Here is a 19,704-nt window from a genome sequence, read left to right on the forward strand (position 1 = left end):
GATAGAGAAGGAATAGGGGGCAGATATGTTGGGGAACAGGGACTATGGCACGGGACTCTGGCTGGACACTCACAATAGTTCATCTTTCTGGACACTCACAATACTTCATCTTTCTGGACCTCATGATTAGTCCCAGGATGGGAAATCATGCCCGGAGTCCTCTGTGGAACTTACATGAGCTAAGAAAATAAGAATTTTTCTCCTTCTGCAAACAAACAACCAGTTAGAACCAAATAACCCAGAGACACTGTGGCCACCTTTGTTCCTACTGTAGACAATAAAGTAGAAAAGTAGAAGACAGCTCAACTAAGAATCTAAAACAAGAAAGGGAGAGAGCCCGGTATGGTGGTGCACAGCTGCAATCCCATCGACTTGGGAGGCTGAGACAAAGATCACAAGTTAGAGGCCAGCCTCAGCAACTTAGGCTCTAAACAACTTAGTGACACCCTGTCTATGAATAATATATATATATATATATATATATATATATATATATATATATATATATATATATATATATATATATAAACAAACAAATAGATAAATAAATGGCAGAGGATACAGCTCAGTGGTAAAGTGAGTTAAATCCCCAGTTCCAAAAACAGACAAAGAAAAGAAAGGGAGACCTCTAATGAGGAATTTGAGACCCCTGTATCCAGCCATGCCTGAAGTTCTTTCCACTTTGAGGGACTCTTATTCATAAAACCCAGTCAACATTCTTTCTTTCAAATAATTTGAGTTTGCTGTCTGTCCCCTGCAGTCAAACTAATGGATACAAGTGTGGGTCAGGGAGAGAGAGCGAGACTAGTGGGTTGAATGGGGGTGTTAGATTTGAATCTGCAGGCAGATCACCTCACCTCCATGCACCTCATTTTCCTCATCTGAAGAAGGATGACCACAGCACCTCATTCACAGTAGCTCTGTGAATATCAAGAGAGGTCACCCGCAGGGGCCCCTGGAGGTGTCACACGTCTGTCTCTCCCACCAAACTGAGGCCCCCTGGAGGGCAGGGCTCCCCTGCTTTATCCCCAGCTGCAGCAGCAAGTCGGGTTTTCCACAGGTGTCCGTGGCTTGGCTCTTTATTAAGGGCACCTGTGACTTCTCTGCCAGCTGCCGCAGGGTGACCACAAACACTGTCGCAACCCCAGCCACATTTTGATATTAAAAAATAAAACTTCAGAAGAAAGTTGATTTGTACATTGCTATGTTTACTTAAATTTCTTGAACAGCCTCCCATTGGCTAACGCCTGGGGGGTGGGGACCACCGAACGGTAAAGGCCACTGTCCCCCCTCTAACCATTAACCAGCAGGGAAACTGGCAAACAAGATTTAGAGGACCCAGCGGGCAGCTTCCCACCAGCTTACTGTACACGTGCCGGGGTCCCCAGCAGCAGGCGCGAGCAAGCAAGCACAGCCCGAGCCCAGAGCCAACTGTGAGTGACTGCCCAGAACGCTCCATCCTCCTGCCCCAGCCCTCCTCTAGCACTAAGCAATGTTTGCAGTTTGCTTGCTTGTTTTGATTGTTTTCAACAGGGCATTGAACACCAGGGCAGCCAGCAATTTTAAGAGGCAGCCCCGCAGAGGACTTCCCAGGTCTGTGGGTTGCCCACGGGGCTCTTAACATCCCTGGGCTCTTGCCTTGCAGGGGGCTGTCACTGAAGCTGTGCTAAGCTGCGTCCCCACCTATCCCAGCTGAGGCTCCCACACCTGGCAGCAGAAGAGTTGGGGGTCTGGGGATGGGGATGGCTAAGTGCCAGGCAGAGCCCTGGTGGGAGATGCCAGCCTGGGAGGGAGCCAGGGAGGGGTGCGTGGCCGGCACAGTCAGGGGCATTCTACAGAGTCCCACACCCCCTCCCCAGTCCTCCCTCAGTGACCCGGGGAACATCTGCGTTAACTCTGCATTAACCCACCCGTGAGGAGACCTAGACCTGTGCCTGACCCAGGAGCCCATTTGTGAAAGCAGGGAACATGGTGGCTCTTTACACTGGCGATGAAGACCAGGAGGACATTCCTAAGATACAGGCATGGCTAATGTTGGTCCTCTGCCCTTTTATATGGCTGGGTACTCTGGGGAGCTGTTTTGTTGTCCTCTGGCTCTCTGCAGAGAACGTCGGGGCATCTGGGCTTAGACCCCAGGCCTGCACGGGTTGCTCTGCCTCCTTGGCCTGTTTTCCCATCTGTAAATGGGTCCAGGACAAACCATGAAGTGAGGTCACCTAGGCCAATCACTGCTGGGGGCTGTGACTGGTTCTCTCATCCATCTGGAGAGATGGGGAGAATTTTGATCCCCACCTTTGAGAATTCTTACAGGAGGGGTCAGGCCCACAGTCTCCCCAGAGACAGGGAAAACCTGTGCCACCCAGGGTCCTCTCCCAAGGGGGTCGCGGACGGGAGAGCAGTGACCGGTGCCGAAGCAAAGGCTCCCCTCTGTGTGACACAGAGGCGAGGACAGAGAGCATGGGGAAGGGCTTCCTGGAGGCAGCAGCCCAGCACCGAGTCTCTAAGACTGAGAAGGAGAGAGACAGACAGCAGGGAGGCTGGGACCTGGAGTGGGGCCACATAGGGCAGGGCTGGGACAGGTCCACGTCCATCTCCAGTTTCCTCCCAGAGCAGGGTTCAGCAAGCACTGGGGCACTGAGATGAACAGCCCTGCCCTGCCCTGCCCTGCCTTCCCCAGTCCTGCAGCTGGATAAAAGCCTGGTGGGTAACAGGAGAAACCTCTGATACCCACCTAAGACATTAAGGGCACATATCTAAGGCTAGGGACAGTCCCAGGGAGCCCCTGGGTCACATCAGTGAGACCAGCCTCATCTGTGGGCAACGGGGAGTTACTGAAAGCTTTAGCAAGAAGCATTTGACTGAAGAGGGGAGAAGGGGTTGGAAGGGGCTGATCAGGAGGCAGATCAGGGGGATTAGAGAGGGAGAGAAGCTGAGCGGCCACCTTGGGCCACTCACTGGGACTGGAGAAGAGAAGACAAAAGCATAAACCCAGGCAAGGCTGAAGGGAGAGTTGCCCTGGGCTCTGTTTCATGCTGAGAAAACAGGCAGAGCCTAACTAGCCCACCCCACATCATCTAGCTCAGAAACAGCAGCCCTGGGACCCTAATCCAGCTTGATCTGTCACGTGATCCAAGGAAATCAAGAACTCTGCTGCCATTCAGGTCAGAAACCAAATCTGGGGAAACATGAAACCCTCAATTTTGTGGTTCTCTTTTAAGATCATTTTTTCTATGCAGGAGGGCCCCTTGAGATTCCATATGAATTGAAGGGTGGATTTTTCTATCCCTGCAAACTATATCATTGGGATTGATGGGGACTGCATTGAATTCAGGGGTTGCTTTGGGGAGTAGTGTCACTTAACGGTGTTGCCTTCCAATCCATCAACATAGAAGACGTTCCATCTTTATGTCTTCTTTCTTTCATCACTTTCTGATGTGTGGGGTGGAGGGGAGGATACAATGAGAATTGGCTCATGTGATTGTGGAGACCGAGAGTCCCACATTCTGCATGCCGGGGACCTTGGAAACTGTGTGGTATAATTCAGTTTTGAATCTGATGTTCTGACAATCAAGGGAGCCAATTCTGTAACTCCCAGCGTTAAGTTGAAGGCTCAAGAATGTGGACAGGGGGCTGCTGGTATAACTCCCAGAGTCCAAAGATCTAAGAACCAGGAGCTCCCATGCCCAAGGGCAAGAGAAAATGGATGATTCAGCTCAAGGACAGAGAGAATTTCTCTCCATCACCCTTTCATTTTGGCTCCTCAACTGAATGATACATACCCACATTGATGAAGTTGGATTTTCTTAGATAATCTACTGACTCAAACTCCTGGAAGTACTCTTATAGACACACCCAGAAATGTTCTATCAGCTGCTATGGCCTGAGTATTTGTGCCTGACCAAATTCCTGTGTTGAAAGCTAATTTCAACTACGGTAGTGCGATAAGGTGAGGTCTTTGGAAGATGATGAGGTCATGAGCAGTTCATCCTCATGAATGGTACTAATGCCCTTAGAAAAAAAAGCTGAGGGGACTCTTCACTCTTTCCACCATGTGAGGAAGCAGAAATACAGCACCTCCTATGAAGCAAAGAGCTAGTCCTCCCACACTGTGAATCTGCAGGCACCTTAACCCTGGGCTCACCAGCCTCCAGACCTGGGAGCAGCCTGAACGGACAAAGACCCAGTCAACCTGACACATAAAATTAACCATTATATCCATCCTGTCAATCTCTGTCTTTTGACGGTAGATTTTGATCCATTTACACTGAATCATAATTACTGAAGTAATTACTGAAAAGGAAGAATTTACTTCTGACATTTTGCTATTTGTTTTCTATATGCCTTACAGCATTTTTTGGTTTGTTTCTCGTCTTCTATGTTACTGTCTTGTTTTGGGCTTAGTCGATTTTTGAAGTGAAACATTTTAATTCTTTTCTCCTTTTTGCTCATATTCTTTAGATGTTTTCTTTGTTGTTACCATGGGAATTGCCATTAATGTCCAAAATTATAACACTCTAATTTGAATTTATACCAGCTTAACTTAAATAATATACAAAACTTGCCTTCTTCATTCTTTTGACCCCTCTCTCTGATATTAATGCCACAAATTATCTTTATGCATTGTATACTCAAAAACAGACTAATAATTGTTTTTATGCATAAGCCTAGTATTACGATTATACTAACTAATAATTGCCCTGCTACTTACTTTTTTACCAGAGATCTTTATTTCCCCATCCAGTTTCAAGTTACAATCCAGTAACTTTTCTATATTTCTTGCAAGGCAGGTATGTGGTAATGAGTTTTCTCAGCTTTCTCAAGGAATGCTTTAATTTTGTCCTAATTTCTTTTTTTAAAAAATATATTTTTAGTAGTAGTTGGACATAATACCTTTATTTTATTTATTTATTTTTATGTGGTGCTGATGATTAAACCCAGGGCCTCGCACGTGCTAGGCGAGCACTCTACCACTGAGCCACAACCCCAGCCTCAATTTTGTCCTGATTTCTAAAGGACAGTTATGCAGATACAGAATTCCTTGTTGACAGTTTTTGTTTTGTTTTTCTTTCAGCACTTTGAATATATCAGCTAGATGCATATTTAACCTTTCTGAGCATCTGCTTACAGCTGCCTAAAATCAGGTTAATAATATTTACTTCATGAGTGTTTGGGTGAAGGTTAGATGGGAGAATATAAGCAAAATACCTAAATCAGTGATGGGAACCTACTAGCCCTTGATCAATCACAGTGAATATAACTCATATCTTCAAATAAGAAAACTAAAGCCCAAGTGAGTACGGTGGTACACACCTGTAATTCCAGTGACTCAGGAGGCTAAGAAGGAGGATCACAAGTTTGAGGCCAGCCTCAACTACTTAGCAAGATCTCTCAAAATCTAAAAAAAAAAATTAAAGATTTGGGGACGTAACTCAGTGGTCAAGTGCCTCTTTTGTCTGCCTCCTATGGCACCATGGTCTGCTGACCCAGAGGCCACCATGACATCTAACAAGCATTCTTGATTTGGCAGATCCTGGTCATACTGAACAATGTCACTTGCCCTGTATACGTGTCTTCTCTGGCTGTCCACCAGTGGCCTCTGGACCATCCAGGCTGAGGATCCCAACGCTGCTATAAGCACGAAAAGCCCTCACCGGGACCTGGCTCCAATCAATGCTGATTTTGCCTTCAGCCTGTATAAGCACCTGGTGGCCTCAGCTCCTGACAAGAACACCTTCATCTCCCCAGTGAGCGTCTCCATAGCCCTAGCTATGCTGTCCCTGGGTGCTGGTGGCCACACACGGGCCCAGCTTCTGCAGGGCCTGGGCTTCAACCTCACGGAGACATCGGAAGGTGAAATACACCAGAGCTTCCGGCACCTCCAGCACCTCCTCCGGGAGTCAGACACCGGCTTGGAAATCACTATGGGCAGCACCTTGTTCCTTGACCACAGCCTGGAGCTGCTCAACTCGTTCTTGGAAGATATCAAACACTACTATGGGTCAGAGGCCTTGTCTGTGGATTTCCAGGAGTGGGCGGGGACCAGCAGGCAGATCAACGAGTACATCAAGAATAAGACCCCGGGGAAAACGGCAGACTCGTTCTTAGACCCCGACAGCCCGGCCATCCCCGCCCTGGTCAGCTACATCTTCTCCAAAGGTACCGCCTCCTCATCCCCTCTGACAAACCCTATACCCAGGGCCGAGAACAGCAGCAGCCATCAAAATCCACTTTGGGGCAGAGCCTTTGAATTCCCAAGTTCACACTTGGGTCTCCATCTGCATGGCAGGTGGCTGGGAAGATGGGATCATATCATTTGGCAAAAATCAAAGTGACAGAAAAGCCGAGTGATTTGCCCAGATTCCAGGAGGGCTGGTTCAAGCCCAGACTGTAACCGGGGACAGAGTGGCCGCCTCAATGTCTGGGCAGAGCCCTGGTAGTGAGGCGCCCCCTGGGCTAGAAACCCCTGGGCCTTGCAGACACAGGCTTCCCTCAGGCACCTGATGTTCCCAGAGCCATCCTGCCCACACAGAGCTCTCAGCCAGCTCTGACAAGGCCCACCTGGGCCCCACCTCCATCTCCACCAGTTCAGAGCTGGGTCTTCCAACATGCTATTCGTAAAAATCTCCAGGGAGACTTGTTAAGATCAGACTCCAGAGCCCTCACCAGGCCTGCTGAAGCAACAGACTTCCACAGGGAAACCCTAGAGTTCGGGCTTTAGTACGTGTCCCCTCCAGCATGCCCAGCTGATTTCTGTGATTAGGGCATTCGGACACATTATGCCTGAGAATAAAATCAACTTCTTGCCCTTGCGATCTCTCCTCTCGAGAACTGCTGATGAGCAGCTCTAATTCCATCTGCAACCTTATTCCGCTGGACGTGTGACCTAGCATATTCGTAGGCTCTAGGAATTAGGACGTGGGCTTATAGGGGGGAGTCATATTCTGCACCAAAGCCCATGGCTCTGTGAGCCCTTCCTCAATTTATCTGACAGCCTAACACATCTTCCCACTCTTCAGGTCTTAGCTAAAAAAGTCACCTCTTCTGGGAAGCCTCCCCTTCCTTCAAAAACCCTTAGCTTCTTGTAACCAGTTTGTCCAGGACATTTTTAGCAATCGTCTTTTTATAACATGTAACTGGGACCCCCCTGGCGCAGTTTCACTGAAGCAGTCGTAGTCAAAGAAACGCAGGTGAAACCCGTGAGAGGAACAAATGGAACCGGTAAGTTCAGTATTCAACTCGCATTCCAGATCCGAGGCCCTCGGGCTTCCTTTGGAGGCTGGTTTGAGAACCTCAAGTAATCTCACTTGCCCTGAGAGGATTAGGTGAAGAGTTTACCCTGAATCGCTGTCTGCAGTCGCAGAGCTGAGAGAGGGCGTTCAGGATGGACCAGGCATGGTCCCAAGGTCTCTAGGCTGTGCCCACCGATCGCTTCCTCACGTTCCCCACCCTCTCTCCATTGTCTCCACCCAAAACCATGAATTTTGGCTGTGCAATCCAAGGTCTGCCGTGGGATGGAGAAAGGTCTGCCTGGAGCTAGGCTCTGGCCACCTTGAAACAGCCTCAGCTGGAAGTAGTGGTCTCACAGGTCTTCAGAGCCTGAGGTCCAGGGCAGCCAGGACACCTGAGACCTGCTGAGCTCAGATCCTCGGTTCTTTTGTGGATCCCCAACTAAAGCCAAGAGGTCCTGGGGAGATTTAACCTGTGACTTTAAACATCCTGCAAGAAAACTCAGGGTTTGGGGAATAAGTTCAGAAAGTCTGGAGAGGCTCACAGGGAGCCTCTGTGGTCAGGCAGACTTTGGCTCAGCCTGAGCACCAACCGTCTTCCCACCAGAGCTGACCAGATCTGCAAAGCCCCATCTGTGAGGGTAGTGGGTTCCCCATTCTGAGGGGAAAAGCAGTCTAGATGGCGACATCATAGTAGAGGGGACCCAAGGTCCAACTGGGGGGAGGGTGGAAATCTGTGACCCCACGAGTCTTCTCACGCTGGCTATGCATCCAGAAGTGTGGTCTGGAGTGAGGATCCAGGGGGCAGTGGCAGAAGCCTCCTACATGGACTGGCCAGGCTATCAGGGCGGGATGGAATGGATGGTCTCTTTTCCCAAATCGGCCCCTTCATCCCCATCTTGAGTCAAAGACTTGAATTCTGGCACCACTTCCAGAACTCTTGGAGCAGGGACCCACTCTGGTCCTATGCCCATTAGACCCAGAAGTCTCTTGACCTCTCCCTCCTTCCTTGTTTGGAAGCCAATTTCAGAGAGTTCATCCTCCACCCATTTCAAGGGAAAGAGGGTGAAACAGGCTTTAAATCTCTGGGAATGACCAGATCTTTGAGAACCTTCTGGCAGCTGGAGTGGGGCCAACCCAGGCATGTGACAGGCGGCAGTGTGGCTGGTGTCGGGCACACCTGGTGCTCTGGGGCTGCACTTCCTCCCTGCGCCACAGGCCTAGCCCGCGTGTACTCTCCCACCTCTTCCCAGGCACATGGACACAGCCCTCCAACCCGGAGAGAACCGTGGAGAAGAACTTCTATGTGAATGAGACGACCACCGTGAAGGTGCCCATGATGTTCCAGTCGAGCTCCGTCAAGCACCTTCTCGACCCGGAGCTCCCCTGCCAGGTGGTGCAGCTGGACCACTTGGGCAACCAGACCATCTTCTTCGTCCTTCCCGATCTGGGGCAGATGGACACAGTCATTGCCGCACTGAGCAGGGACATGATGGAGAGATGGTCCATGTCCCTGGCCAGGAGGTAAGCCCTCCACCAGCACATGGGTGTCTGCAGTGCCCACGTTCCCAGGCAGAAAGGGGTGCATTCGGTCATCCTTCTTCCCGGGACTCACCCTCCAGGGCTCCCCATTTTCCTGTCTGCTGGGTCCCCACAGTCTGTGACATTTCCCATCTATCAATCAGCACTTAGGTACTTTGGGGAATTCCACAAAGTGAGGTTTTTTGGCATCTATTTCTTAAAGTGAGCTCACCAACCACCCAGGCCCCCACTTATCTGTTTTGCCATCTCTGTATCCGTCATGGACGGTTCTTAGGTCACTCAGGGGATCTAACCTTTCTTCAATCGATCAATCACCCTGCCAATCAATCAATCAGTAAATAAGAAAGTGAGACCACAGCAGGTAACAAAGGAATAAGTAGCAGAGGACAAGGGTGTGCATGCTGGTGAGCAGTGGTCGGAAGAACCCCCTTGGGTCCCTTCTGTCTCTCACCTGTAATTTGGATATTGCACCAGGTGCTGAGAATACACCATGATTAAAACAATAAATTTTGGATCCTATTCTGTTGAAAATGAGGTGAAGGTAATCTTTCTCTTTCCACCCAAAGAAATGTCCTTGTGAAAACTCATCAACCTGAACCACATGAATGAGTCATCACTCCTGGAGCCCTGGGGCCTCCCGGGTGCCCTCAGAGAGCTGCCCCCATCAGCAGGAGGCAGAAGCACCAGGATGGTCCTGGTTTCTTCAGGGCTCTGCTGCTACCAATTGTGTAGTTTTGGGGGAAATCCCCCAGGACAGGGGGACCTCTCTGGGTTTCGGTCTCAATTTGGAATTGAAGGTGTGGCTTGCAGTTTCCTGGGGTTTCAGGTGGATGATGAGTTGGAAGGGAAGGTCACCTGTCCAGACCAGATGTGGGTGTGTGTTTCACCAGAGTTTCCCATCCATGGGGAAAGTCACTTGTCCCAGTCGTCTCAGATTCATCCTCAACTCCTTTTGAACAGGGAGCTCAAACATCAAACTGGCTGGTGGCCCGTCCCCAGGCCTCCAGGGCTGCTTTTGCTCAGAGAACAGAGGGATGGCACCTCCCCTGAACCTGCCAGGGAGCAGGTGTGCTTTTGCTGTCCCACCTAGCTTCAGGTCTTGGGCATCTTCTCTCCCTCTAGAGAACAGGAAAAGGAAGGACTAAACCTTGATATGACAGAGTATAGATGCCCAGCTCAGCCCCAGGCCCCTCCTGCCCCAGTGCATCTAGCACCTTTGCACCTAGCTTCTCCACACCAGCACCATCGTCCACTTCTTGCAGAATCTCAGAGTTTCAGCACCCAGGGCCCCAGTGGGACATCTGCTCACCATAGGTAGATGAGGACCCTAGCAGGACCTGGCTAGAGTCACACAGTATTAGTAGCATAGCCAAGGCTCCAGGTGGATGCTTCCTCAACTCCCTGCATCTAGCAGGGTGTTCTTTAGGGACCAAAAGGACATCTCAAGGGGCCATTGTCTTCAATGGCCAGTAGTCCAGCTGTATCACAGGTGGAATCAGCTCAAAGGAATCTTGACAAGGAGAGGACTGCGCAAGTCAGATGAGATCAAGCATGTTCAAGGTGGAATGGCCATAGACAGGACCGAGCAGTTCAGAGACCAAAGGAGAGGCTGCAAATGTGGGAGAGGATGAGGCAGGGCTTGCTCTTTCCCTGTCCCTTCCCCTGGCCCCAGTGAGCAGGTCAGAGTGGGACGCAGGGGCCGGAGGGATCCCATGAGGAAGTAGCATCTTGCTGGTGGAGGTTGTGAGGCTATCTCCAGAGGCCAAGCCCTGGAATATCTAACCTCATCGGCTTACCCCGACCAGCCAGGTGCACCTGTACATCCCCAAAGTCTCCATCTCTGGCACCTATGACCTCAAGGGCGTGCTGGAAGACATGGGCATTGAAGACGTGTTCACCAACCGGGCAAACTTCTCAGGCATCAGCCATGCAGAGCAGCTGAAAGTATCAAAGGTAAGGGTCTCAGGAAGCTGCCTTTTCCCTCCAAATTTCACAATAAAAATAATAGCAATAAGTCACACTGAGCCTGTTCATCGACGGGCCTTTAGGTCCCAGGCTGAGAACTGCAGGTCTGGTCCAGGCACTTCCATCCATGGGAAGAAAACAACCATCCCAAGACCTCACAGGAAGCTGGTGACGGGGAGAACCACAACCCGCAAGCCTACCCTCCCACCAGACCACACAGAGAGGACACTGGGAAACTAAGTCGTCATGGCAGAACTCTGGGCAGCAACAAGAAACAGGGAGTGCGATGTCTAATTGGGGTCACATTGAGCCTTTTATCTGGGTATATTCATTATCCTTACACTTGATGGTCTGTATTCATTTATTGGTTAAGATTTTTTTTTTTTTTTGAACATGTACTATGTGCTCCACACTGTGCGAGGCTCTGGGGATGACTTCTTCACTCAGACAAGGCTCCTGCCCTCAGAGCACAGGGCTTTGTGACCACAGTGGTAACTGCTCAGGACAGTGCATGCTGGGGGAAGGGTGGAGTCCATGCAGCTCTGGGCATGCCCTCCCTCCCAAGTTCTCAGAGTATCTAACACAGGGAGGGTGAAGACGTGCCACAGACACAGAGCCAGTAAATCATAGTCTGACATTTGACCTTAGCTTTATTGACTCAAAAATCTATTTCCAGACCCACTGCAGGGATCCCAATCCCAGCTCAGCCTCTTCCTAGCTTGTGGCCACCTCATAGAGCCACCCAGAGCCCTGGAGTCCTTGCTGGAAAGCAGACTGGATTAGAGCTCCCTTTCCAGAGGCCACTGCGTGCATTAAATGTCACTTGCTGTTTGACTTACCAGATTGTGATCTGTCAAAGGCTTTCAGTGTAAGCTCATCAAACATTTTACGGATTTCAGAATTCCTCCTAATTTTGATCACAAGGAGCATATCAACAATCAAAGATTGACATTTTAGCTTCTGCCTGGGCTTTTCCCACAGGGTAGGTACCAGTGCTTCATGTAACTGGTATTTACCTAGCAAGGTGGACAGAGAGTGAGGTCTTCCTCCCCCAGCCTGGGACTGGTAAGGAACACCTGATATGGACACGGAAGCCCAGGTGCACCAGGCTGTGTGACAGCTCGGTCGGCACCCCTCCTAGGGAGGAAGCATAGTTGGGGCCAAGACCAAGAACTCTAGTCCTGGAGCTGCCACTTACATGAGGATCCAGCAAGTGACCCCTTCAGAGTCTCAGTTTCACCTTCCACAAAGAAAAGGAAACAAGAACTAACAGTGATGGGGTGTGGAAGTGCCTAACACACAGTAGGGCCTCACCTCCTGCCTTGGGTGCATTCTTAACAGGTGATTCATAAGGCCATGCTGCAACTGGACGAGGAGGATATGAAGCCAGCTGCCACCAAGGGCACCCTGGAGCTGGAGTCCGAGCCACTCACCGTCAGCTTCAACCGGCCCTTCCTTGTCATGGTCTTCGACCACTTCACGTGGAGCAGCCTGTTCCTGGGCAAGGTGGTGAATCCAGCCTGAGAGCACTGACCCGGGAGCACAGGACCACCTGACTTTGGGGGAGTGGGAGATTTCCCCTGTCTTCTCCAGTTTCTCCTCCACCCAACCACAGTTATTCCTACCTTTAGCATCTTGTAATAAACAGCTGTCATTGCAACTCTCAGGACAAGTGTGTTTGAGAGGGGAGGCCACGGAAGTGATACCCTTATGAAGGAATGTTTGCCACCCCCAGGCCTGAGGTCTCAGTCCATTTGGGCAGCCTGGGGTCTCCGATGAGTGCACTAATCCCATTCAATCCTTGAAAGAAAGTAACTGCCCACCTAGACTACTAATCCAGCAAAGTTATCAAAGGTGAATTAAAGAGCATCCAAGATACACAGAAACTGAAGGAACTCGTGACTGCCAAGTCAGAACTGCTGAAAAGACTTAAAGGATTCCTACCCTCAGAAGAGGAAACAAGACAAACACACTCATGAGAACACAGTGGGGAAAAGGTAAGTATTATTAGAGGAACTCGTGAGCAAAAGTAAAGAATAAAAAAAGTAAAGAATAAAAAAGTAAAGAATCAAACATGATTAATCAGTGAAGATGAAAAATGGGAAAAAGATAAATAAGAGAGAAAGAAACAAACATAGATCCTTCAAAATAATCAGAAAAATACAGCAGAATGACAGGAACTAGTACATATCTTTCAAAAATAACCTTGAATGTAAACAGTCGGAATTCTTTAATTAAAAGACAGTCTAGCTAATTGGATCTAAAAACAAAACTCAATTCCTTGCTGTCTAAAGAAATTCATCTTACCAGAAAAGGCAAATATAGACTGATAGTGAAAGGATGGAGAATGGTATTCCAATCCAATGGAACCCCAAATCAAGCAGGATTAACTATGTTCATGTCTGACAAAAGAGACTTCAAACCAAAATCAGTCAAAAGAGACAAATAGGATCACAACATACTGATAAAGGAAACAATACAGCAAGAAATATAATGATTGTAAATATATTTATACTCACGCACTCATATGCACTAAGCATCAGAGCATCCAATTTTATAAAACAATCACTATAGGACTTACAGTCGGAGATAAGCCTCAATACAGCAACAGGGGGTGAGTTGAGTACTGTCACCAACAGACACAGCTTCAGATTAAAGCAATCAGCAAAGCAACATCAGAGTTAAATTACACTATAGGTCGGACCAACTTTGAAGGATATGGGAAATGACAGCCCCCAAAGACTGTGTGACCCGGGAAGAGGAAAAGAGGAAGAAGGCAAAACACTTATCCTTCCCCCAGTAAATCCTTTCCCAGTGACAAGACAATCCCTGAAAAAGAGGCAAACATCAATCCCACAATGGCAGTCCCCGGAACATTAAATTCTTTCCCAGTGACAATAGACACCAGAGGAAGAAGCCAAATCCTTTCCCAGTGACAGTACAATGGACCCAAAGGGAACAGGTAAGCACTGGGTGCTGAGCAAAGGACCCTCCATCCAGTAAAAACAAGTTTCAAATTTTTACAACCTGTTTCCTGAATGCCCAAACTAACACATTCCATTAAACCCAGACACCTCCTGTAACCCACAGCCATTTTTTATAAAGAAAGTGAGCCCCTCTGATGCCTGACTCTGCTGCTGAATAAAAGGCATTGCTGATCCATGAAGTCTGCTCCCGTCCCCATTATTTGAGCTTTCATTATGGTGCCAAAACCATTTTTGCTTACAAACGTGACAGACATCTACAGAGTATTTCTTCTAACAACTACAGAATACATATTTTTTTTCATTAGCATATAGAATTTTCTCCAAAATAAGAGCCAAGTTATAGGATTAGCTTAGATACCCATCAATGTATGAAAGAATAAAGACAATGTGGTATATATACACAATGGAGTATTATTCAGCCATAAAGAAAAACAAAATCCTGCCATTCACAGGAAAAATGAAAGCAACTAGAGTTTAAGTAATTAAGTAAATTAAGCCAGACTCAGAAAAACTGCATTACATGTTTTCTCTAATTTGTGAAATCTAGGGGGAAAACAAAAACTACATGAAACTTGAAAGTGGACTATTATGGAAGGTAAAGGGAATCACAGAAAAGAGATTTTTTTTTTAAAAAAAAAGGGTCATAGAGAATATGATCAAAGTACATTATGAGCAAATATGAAAATGTCACAATGAAGCCCACTGTGTTTGTACAGTTCATATGTGCTCTAGTTATAATATAAAGGAAAAAATAAACATAATCAAATTTAAAAGGAAAATTACAAATTGACAAAAACATTGAAAGAGCTTATTTCTCTGACAAGTCGATTATTATTTTTAAAACATTGAAATGAAGTTTTGTTTGGCTCTGGGAGACTGATGGCTGCACAAACATGCACATTTTATGCATCCCCCCAGCCCTCCATAGACTCAGTAGAAGCACAAGTGAGACCACACACAACCTGACCCTTCAACGTCATGTCAGTACCTGAAATCGGAACCCCAGGGAAGGACAGGCACAGGGGAGCAAAACATTTGAAAAAATAATGGCAACATTTTTTCCCCAGATTTGATGAAAGGTGTAAATACACAGGTCTAAGAAATTCAACAAACCCAAAGCAGAAGGAGCACAAAATACCAGCCAAGATACCGCAAAATCAAATTGCTTAAAACCAAGGATCAAGAGAAAAAAAATTAAAGCAACCAGAAAACAAACAAACAAAAAAGACATGTTGCATCCAGAACACAAAGATAAAGATGAGTCTCGATTTCTCATCAGAGATCTTGTCAGAGGCTGAAGGGAGGCACCGCCCTGAGAGGTACACTTACTTCTATGGTCCTTCCCGGGACATGAAGCCTGAAGTGGCCAGGAGAAAATATCAGAGAAATACAACTGGAGGACATTCTATTAAACACACAGCCAGTACTCTCCCAAAGGACCTAGGTAGAGAAAAAAACAACCCAGAATTTCTGGCCCAGATAGACAGAGAATAAGAGGACCTGAGAGTCGAACACTACAGGTGCTCCCGTGTTGACTCGGGACTGGAGAGAGGACACTGGTGGGACAGTGGGGAAAACTGAGCAATATCAACACAATATAGTATTTCTGTAATTTCCTGGTTTGATCATTGTACAGTGGTTTGTAATATGGCTGTTTAATGTCCTCATACTTGTAAGCCGGGAGAAGAGTACAGGAAACACTATTATTTTTGCAAATTTTTATAAGTCTATAGTTATTTCTAAATACAAAGTTAAAAAAACAAGAAAGCAAGCAAGTCATAACACCATGAAAAAGCATCTTAAAGTTCTGAAGGGGAACAAAAATGTCATAATATATTTTTTAAAAAAATGCAAAATGATCCTTCAAAAATGAAGACTAACATTTTTTTTCAAGAGAAAATGTGTGGCCTTCATGAAAAAAAAGTTTTAAAATCAGTTCTTCAGACAGAAACATGATTCTATATGGAAACCTGGACCAACACAAAAGAATGAAAGGGTAAATATGTGGAAAAAAATATATAAAATATTTCAAAAATATATTTGAAATATATTTAACCACTTAAAGCAAAAATAACAATATATGTATGTATGCTCATTATTGATTTATTGCTTCTCAGCTGCAAATGTTCCCATCACCATTGCTCTGCAGAAATCGGTCTGCAGGTTTCCACCTGTTCTTTCTTTATAAATTGAGCACAAATTGAGCATGGTGTCAAGCTTTGTCAGTAGAGGGCGCTAGAGAGACATTGCAAGAGAAATGGTCTTCACCCTTCTGGTGAAGGCCAAAAACATTAAATAAGACAAAAAACTAGGTGATTGGTAAAGAGATAGATAGATGATAGATAGATAGATAGATAGATAGATAGATAGATAGATAGATTGATAGATACAGAAATGATACAAAGAATATAGCATGCACCTTGAGAAATAATGGCTGAAAGATACTTCCTTAAATACACATATTTATACAGATATCTTATGGGCACACACACACACACACACACACACACACAGACACCCTGGCATCTTACTTAGATAAAAAAAAATACTAAATGTATTCTCACTAAAGTTAAAATTAAGACAAAACTATTCATTATATCCAGTACCATCTCACATTGTACTGTGGGTATTTATTAAACAATTCAATTGCACAAAAGCAGAGACATGAGAATTGGGAAAAACAAAACACAATTCTCTCTCTGTTTGCATAGGGCATGGCAATGTACCTGCATAACTAACTAGGCACTCAAGTCTGCATAGAAAGATGAACATACAAATCAACAGCACAAACTCAAAGACTAAAAGAATGCAGCGAGATATCAGGATAGAATTAACATGCACAAATAACAGCCAGTTAGAAATCACAGTGGAAGAGAAACCCTGACAGCAACAGAGACACAACACGTAGGAATAAATGTCACAAGAAATGTGCAAGATCTACACTGAGAAAATTATAAAACACTCTTTAAAAATGTAGTCTCGAACTACTTTTTTGTTTTATTTTTTATTTTATTTTTATTTTTTATTCCACAAACCTGGAATAAGATTACTCAACATCATCTGCATATAGGCTTTCCCTAATCTAATTTGTCAGTTTGTTAGGATTTCAATAAAAATGCCAACAATTGGGCTGGGGAGGTAGCTCTGTGGTACAGCACTTGCCTAGCGTGCATGAGGCTCTGGGTTCCAACCCCAGTACCTTAAAAAAAAAATGCTTTTTCTTGAATTTAGACAAGATGATTCTAAAATCTACATAGAAAAGTAAATACACAAGAATAGCCAGGAAAACACTGGAAAAGCCATGGGGGTGGACAGTGGGGAGAGGGAGGTCCGTCTTGACAGATACCACGGCATATGACACAGATTCCTTAATTAAACCAGGGTACTGGTACATGAATAGATAGATAGGCAGACCAGCGAAATAGGTGAGAAAGCCTGGAAATAGACCCAGGTAAAATGGAAACTTTGAATTTGAGAAAGAAAGGCTTTTAAAAAGTAATATTGGGACAGCTGGATGGCCATTGGGGGGGGCGGGGACAGAAAAAGGTAAAATCTGAACCATTCCTTGTGCCAGAGGAAACGTGGGTAAATTCCTCATTGTTTAGGAGGAGGACAAGGCTTTCTAACCTCACCTTTAGATCCACAAGAAATTAGAGGCTGATAAACTTGACTACAGAAGAGAATTGCGTAAGCAAGTCCCAAGACAAATGGAAACATCAAAGAAATGTTTACAAATTGTAAATTGTGTCATCCATAGGAGCTAATAGAACAAATCATAAGGAACCTCTTTCAAAATTAAGGACAATTTTTTTTTGTACTGGGGGGTCAAACTCAGGGACACTCAACCCCTGAGCCACATCTCCAGCCCTATTTTGTATTTTGTTTAGAGACAGGGTCTCACTGAGTTGCTTAGTGCCTTGTCATTGCTGAAGCTGGCTTTGAACTCGAGATCCTCCTGTCTCAGCCTCCCAAGCCGCTGGGATTACAGACGTGTGCCACTGCAACTGGCAAGGACAAGAATTTTTATTTATTTTTATTTTTATTTTTTTAAAGAGAGAGTGAGAGAGGAGAGAGAGAGAGAGAATTTTTAATATTTATTTTTTAGTTTTCGGCGGACACAACATCTTTGTTTGTACGTGGTGCTGAGGATCGAACCCGGGCCGCACGCATGCCAGGCGAGCGCGCTACCGCTTGAGCCACATCCCCAGCCCAAGAATTTTTAAATCTTACATAAAAACAAACAAAATACAGGAGCAGACATACATAGATACACTGAAAAAACATGAGAAATATGTTCAACTTCTCTTAAAATTAAAGAAAAAAAACACAAACTAAAACTATGCTAAAATACTGTTTCCTCTCCCCTGAGTTGGCAAAGGTGTGGGAGCTGGATGGACCGCCCCCCAAGCCCCCCACCCCCATCAACTGCATAGACACTGCCCTTCCCATGCACAGCTGGAGGCAGAAGGCCCTGTGGGAGGGGATTGGGCAACAAAACAAGGCATGTGTTTCCTAAGACCTGATGAAACAGATTACCACCAGCGGGGCAGCTTCCAACAGCAGAAATAAATCCATGCCCAGTTCTGGAGCGCAGAGTCCATGGGCCAGGTGTTGCCCAGTTCGATCCTGCCAAGGCTCTGAGAGCATGTGATCCAGCCTCCAACTAGCCCCTGGGTGCTGTCGGCAGTCCTCAGTGCTCCTGGGCTGGTGGCCCATCACTCCCGCCTCTGCCTCTGTCTTCACGAGGTTCCCCAGAATCCCTCTGTACTTCCAAGCTCCCTCTGCCTACCTCTGCGGAGAGCACCTGTCCTTAGAGAAGGCCCTCCCCTCCCTTAGTCCAAGACGATCTCATCTTGTGACCCTTAACTTATTTGCACCTACAAAGACCTTTTTCTAAATAAGGTCACATTCACAGGTCCCCAGTGTTAGTTCTCAGAATATCTTTTGGGGGCCACTGTTAAACCCAATGTATTTTTAAAATACAGATATATTCACCTTCCATCCAGAAATCCCACTTCTAAGAATTATTAGCCTAAAGACACAGCACTGACAATTTTTAAAATAATATCTACAAAGTTATTAATTGGAGCATTCTTTGTAATCACAAAATAATGGGAAATTACTTAGAAGCCCAAACATAGGAAATTAGTTCAATGGGAGTACTATGCAGCTGTAAAAACAAACAAGCAAACCAAGGAGGATATATACAAACTGTTTGGAAGAAAAAGAAATCATGAATCTTTACTCTTGTCCTTACATAAAGAAATACAGGAAAAATAAACCAGAAAGTCATTAAATGATGCCCTAAAGCAGACTGGGGAAGGGGACTAGACCAGAGAGGACTCAGTGGGGAGGGAATGGCACTTCTCTTGTGGATCTATTGATGCAATGTACACTTTTGGAATAATGTTAATATTCAATATATTAAAAAGCACAGTTATATTAACAAGACAATAAAAGTTCTGAAACAGAATAAAAAGAAAAACTCAAACAGGTCTGTATAATATTTTAGAATGCATTATACTGTCAGGTATAACTAAAAAGAACAAATTTAAAGAAGAAGAATGAGGAGGAGGAGGAGGAGGAGGAAAGAGTCTCATTATCTAGTGCAGGACTGGGACCATTCATCCCCAAGAGTAAGACCCTGCAGGCAGATCTTGGTGCCCTCCTTACAGGTTTGCTTTTCCTGCAAAGAGTGTAGCAGACACGAAGTTATTTATGTGTCTCGTAGACCTGAGCAGACAAGGGGACAGCAGTATGGAAGAGCGAAGCAACAAAGCCCCCTGCAGGGTTGGTATGAATTAGAGCTATAAACTCATGGTTTCTAGTCCATTTCTGTCATATAATTATATCTAGGGTAATTTTAACATCTCAATAAAAATGTAGAGATAGAGATACAGATATATTAAGAACAGTTATGTGTTAAAAAAAATTAAGAGTCCATGAGTCTGCATTGATAATGCTAATAAATATACCTATATTCA

At 45.9% G+C, this 19,704-nt stretch overlaps 1 protein-coding gene across 1 annotated transcript; it reads left to right on the forward strand.

Moving 5' to 3' along the window:
* Positions 1-5,546: 5,546 nt before the first annotated feature.
* LOC143393616 (corticosteroid-binding globulin) lies at positions 5,547-12,257 on the forward strand. The gene is made up of 4 exons (XM_076847993.2): positions 5,547-6,156; positions 8,480-8,750; positions 10,574-10,721; positions 12,075-12,257. The coding sequence occupies exons 1-4, from the start codon at positions 5,547-5,549 to the stop codon at positions 12,255-12,257; spliced, it is 1,212 nt and encodes a 403-aa protein (XP_076704108.2).
* Positions 12,258-19,704: the final 7,447 nt, after the last annotated feature.

Source organism: Callospermophilus lateralis, chromosome 3 (genome assembly GCF_048772815.1).
Source record: "Callospermophilus lateralis isolate mCalLat2 chromosome 3, mCalLat2.hap1, whole genome shotgun sequence".
Lineage (NCBI taxonomy): Eukaryota > Metazoa > Chordata > Mammalia > Rodentia > Sciuridae > Callospermophilus > Callospermophilus lateralis.

What these genes read in the sequence shown, in the direction of transcription:
- LOC143393616 (XM_076847993.2), top strand. Translation starts at nt 5,547, where the DNA reads ATGTCACTTGCCCTGTATACGTGTCTTCTCTGGCTGTCCACCAGTGGC. An exon ending in CAGCTACATCTTCTCCAAAG is followed by an intron (nt 6,157 to 8,479) that starts GTACCGCCTCCT and finishes ACCTCTTCCCAG; the next exon opens with GCACATGGACACAGCCCTCC. An exon ending in TCCATGTCCCTGGCCAGGAG is followed by an intron (nt 8,751 to 10,573) that starts GTAAGCCCTCCA and finishes TACCCCGACCAG; the next exon opens with CCAGGTGCACCTGTACATCC.